The sequence below is a fragment of the Medicago sativa genome, chromosome 5 (assembly GCF_051527215.1).
Source record: "Medicago sativa cultivar Bolivia chromosome 5, Bolivia_mono, whole genome shotgun sequence".
NCBI lineage: Eukaryota > Viridiplantae > Streptophyta > Magnoliopsida > Fabales > Fabaceae > Medicago > Medicago sativa.
In genome coordinates this window covers 6,739,011-6,741,993 of record NC_140753.1, presented here as the reverse complement: position 1 = coordinate 6,741,993, position 2,983 = coordinate 6,739,011, and the positions used below count along the sequence as shown (strand labels likewise).

At 31.4% G+C, this 2,983-nt stretch overlaps 1 protein-coding gene across 1 annotated transcript; it reads right to left on the bottom strand.

Moving 5' to 3' along the window:
* Positions 1 to 893: 893 nt before the first annotated feature.
* LOC146919572 (beta-amyrin 11-oxidase-like) lies at positions 894 to 2,315 on the bottom strand. Its single transcript, XM_085711048.1, has 5 exons — positions 2,244 to 2,315; positions 1,870 to 1,948; positions 1,453 to 1,559; positions 1,214 to 1,335; positions 894 to 987 (listed from the first exon to the last, which is right to left on the bottom strand). The coding sequence occupies exons 1-5, from the start codon at positions 2,313 to 2,315 to the stop codon at positions 894 to 896; spliced, it is 474 nt and encodes a 157-aa protein (XP_085567174.1).
* Between the last annotated feature and the right edge of the window lie 668 nt (positions 2,316 to 2,983).

The following is a 2,983-nucleotide window of genomic DNA, read 5'->3' as shown; positions in this document are numbered from 1 at the left end:
AATAAAAAAAAAACTTAATTTGTTAAATCATTGCGCCGCATAAGAGCACAAATATCGGCAGGTGCTTAAGCTACTTTTTCAACCATGCCACAGTACTTGTTAGTTAGGACACCACTATTTGATGTGGTAAGAGTGGTACAAAATGGATACGTAGTAAACTTTGGCAACGGTAGCAATTCACAATTCTTACCACAAAAATAATATTATAATAAATTGAAACTTGCTTTTGCTATATAGTTTGGAGTATATTGTAGGATTAGTGGGACCCATTGTAAGTTTTGTAAGAGTGGTATGAATATTTAGAAAATGTAGTTGAATGGTTTAAATAATTGAAAAGTGTGAAGTAATATAAAGTATTATATGGGACCCATTTATACCACCATGTAGAGTGGCATGGATGTGGGTGCTCTAAGCAGTTGTACATAGTCAGATTCAAATCAGCGCGCCACCTCATCCATTTTGTACAGTCAGCTACCTTGAGGGTCCAAAACCAAAAAATCTTTTAGTTTCAAGGGGGAATCTTCAATTTTTTTATTATTTTTTTTTTTATGTAGAGGTACACCAAATTTTGTCCAAATGACGGGGTGAAACTCTATTAATCCTAAATTAAATGGCTAGTGACATTAATTAATGAAGTAGTCAAAATGGTATGAAATATATGATAAAAAAGTAGTTAGCCATATACATTTTGTTTCTTTAAAAAAAAATATACACTTTGCTTATTAATGAAGTAGTGAAATTGACTAATGAAGAATCTCAAAAAGAAAAAAGAAACGAGTATTGTTTCACCTTACTTTGGTCATAAAAAATTATGTCCCAATAACCTTATTCTTATTAAACTTCCATGGCCTAAAAACCCTATGACTTGGGCGTTATTTCAATATACTAAAGATTTATGTTACTTTTATAATTCTTGCAAGACAGTTATCTGTAGGCCTTGCCGTTGGCAGGTAAGTAACTTGACACTCTGGATTAATTCTCTCCATCCTGCACAATATAACCAATCAGATATGGGTTAGATTTGTCTTTCTTCCATATTATTTTTTTTGTTTTCAGAAACTAGAACATAATCGAATATGGATTATTTTATTTTTTAATTTCTTAGCATTTGATATCTAGCTAGAGCTTTGCATGGTAAATTGAAACAATAGTTTATTTCTTTGCATGCTTTAACAAGTCAATGGTTGCAAAATGGTAGCAAGTGTGTATTAACCTGTAGTTAAGAAGAAAATGATGAAGGTAAATGGTGATCTCAAGTTTAGCGAAATCACTTCCTGGACAATACCTACTTCCTAATCCAAATGGAAGAAATGATCCTGCTCTTGCTTTGTAATTCTGTATCACATTTTTAAAGTACACATAACATAATACATATTTGTTCATTAAATTAAATAAATGGATTGTTAAAGAATAAAACCAAGTTTTCAATTCAATATTAATTATTATACATACCTCCCATCTGGAAGGATCAAATTCCTTAGGGTTGGGGTAATTTTCAGGATCCATGTGAACACCTCTGTTCCATACCAGGACATTCCATCCTTTTGGTATAGTATAACCTGCAATTTTTCATTTTCATTTTTAGTTTTGCTTTTCTTCTAATGCTAGAGGACGTTTATTTTTTTAAATATAAGGGCATGGTTTCATATTTCTTGCAGCCATTTCGTAAAATTTTATAGGTATCTGCAATCGTAATCGCAGTTGCATTGACCACATTTATCTACAACTAAAAAATTTGTTGTCCATTGCGACCGGATCCACAACTTAAAAATCAATGTGTATTTTATTGGAACTTCAAACCATGCTAAGAAGTTGCAATGGTGTACAAAATTATCAACTTAGGAAAATATATGGAATAAAATAACTAACCATTGATGTTCACATCAACTTTTGCCTGTCTAAAGTTCGCAAATGCGATATTTTCTTTGCGCAGCATCTCATCAATAACCTATAATGTAAAATATATCAGATCAAAGCATAATATTTATTTTGGAAATAACCACGCAACTTAGTTTTTTTTTTTTTTTTAAAGAACCACACAACTTAGTTGAAACATAGTAGTTATTTTTAATTCAGGCAAAATACCTTATTAAAATAATATGTCTCCGGTCTTTATTATAAGCGAAAGTTAGATTAACAAAAGTTGATGTATCTAATTAATTTACTAAATACATTAATATTTTGGCCAAACTTTCTATTCTATAGGCTGTAATATGATAAGAAATAATTCACACATCACATACCTTTGAAAGATATTTCATTTGCTTAATTTCCGTAAGGTTAAGTCCTTTTTGAGTGGAAGGCCTTGTTTCCATGATCTCATCTTGTTCTTTCTGAAAAGGTTCATAGTTTTTTTTTTGAAAAAATTCTGTGACATCTATGACTAATTTTGAAAATGCAACATTGAAATATGTATATATGTGGACCTTTTCCCATAAACTATGAATTAATATTAAAACCTTGGCTCTTTCGAAGACATGTGGATGATTTGTGAGGTAGATAACGGTCCACAAAACTCCATAAGCAGAGCTTTCATGACCAGCTAACAAGAACAAAAGAAGCAAGTCTACAATGTCTTCATCCTGCAACATGCCACTCTCTTCGTCTTTGACTTCCATCAATAAATCCATCATATCTTTTTTCATCTGTTGTTTTTCTTTTTTATTGTTTCTCCTTTTATGATCCACCAAGCCTTGCAACAGCTTCACCAACTTCTTTCGTGCCTAAACACACAACCATTAACTAATCAGTTAATTAATATATAAACAATAAAGGGTCATGTTAACTTATGCCCTAAGGACATATGTTAAGGAACCAAAAAAAAGCAACTTTGTATTGGAAAACATGATATTTTAACTTTTCAGAAGTTGACTACACGACTTTTAATGCGTATATTTCTATAATGAATTCCTTAACATGTGCCCTTTAGGGCACAAGTTAACATTTGCCAACAATAAAAGGTCATGCTAACCGGTGTCCCTTG

Bases quoted from the DNA above. Each gene is read 5' to 3' on its own strand.
- LOC146919572 (XM_085711048.1), bottom strand. From the start codon at position 2,315: ATGGAAACAAGGCCTTCCACTCAAAAAGGACTTAACCTTACGGAAATT. The intron at 1,949-2,243 runs GTATGTGATGTG...TTTACATTATAG, and splicing joins AAATGAAATATCTTTCAAAG to GTTATTGATGAGATGCTGCG. The intron at 1,336-1,452 runs GTATGTATAATA...AATGTGATACAG, and splicing joins TTGATCCTTCCAGATGGGAG to AATTACAAAGCAAGAGCAGG.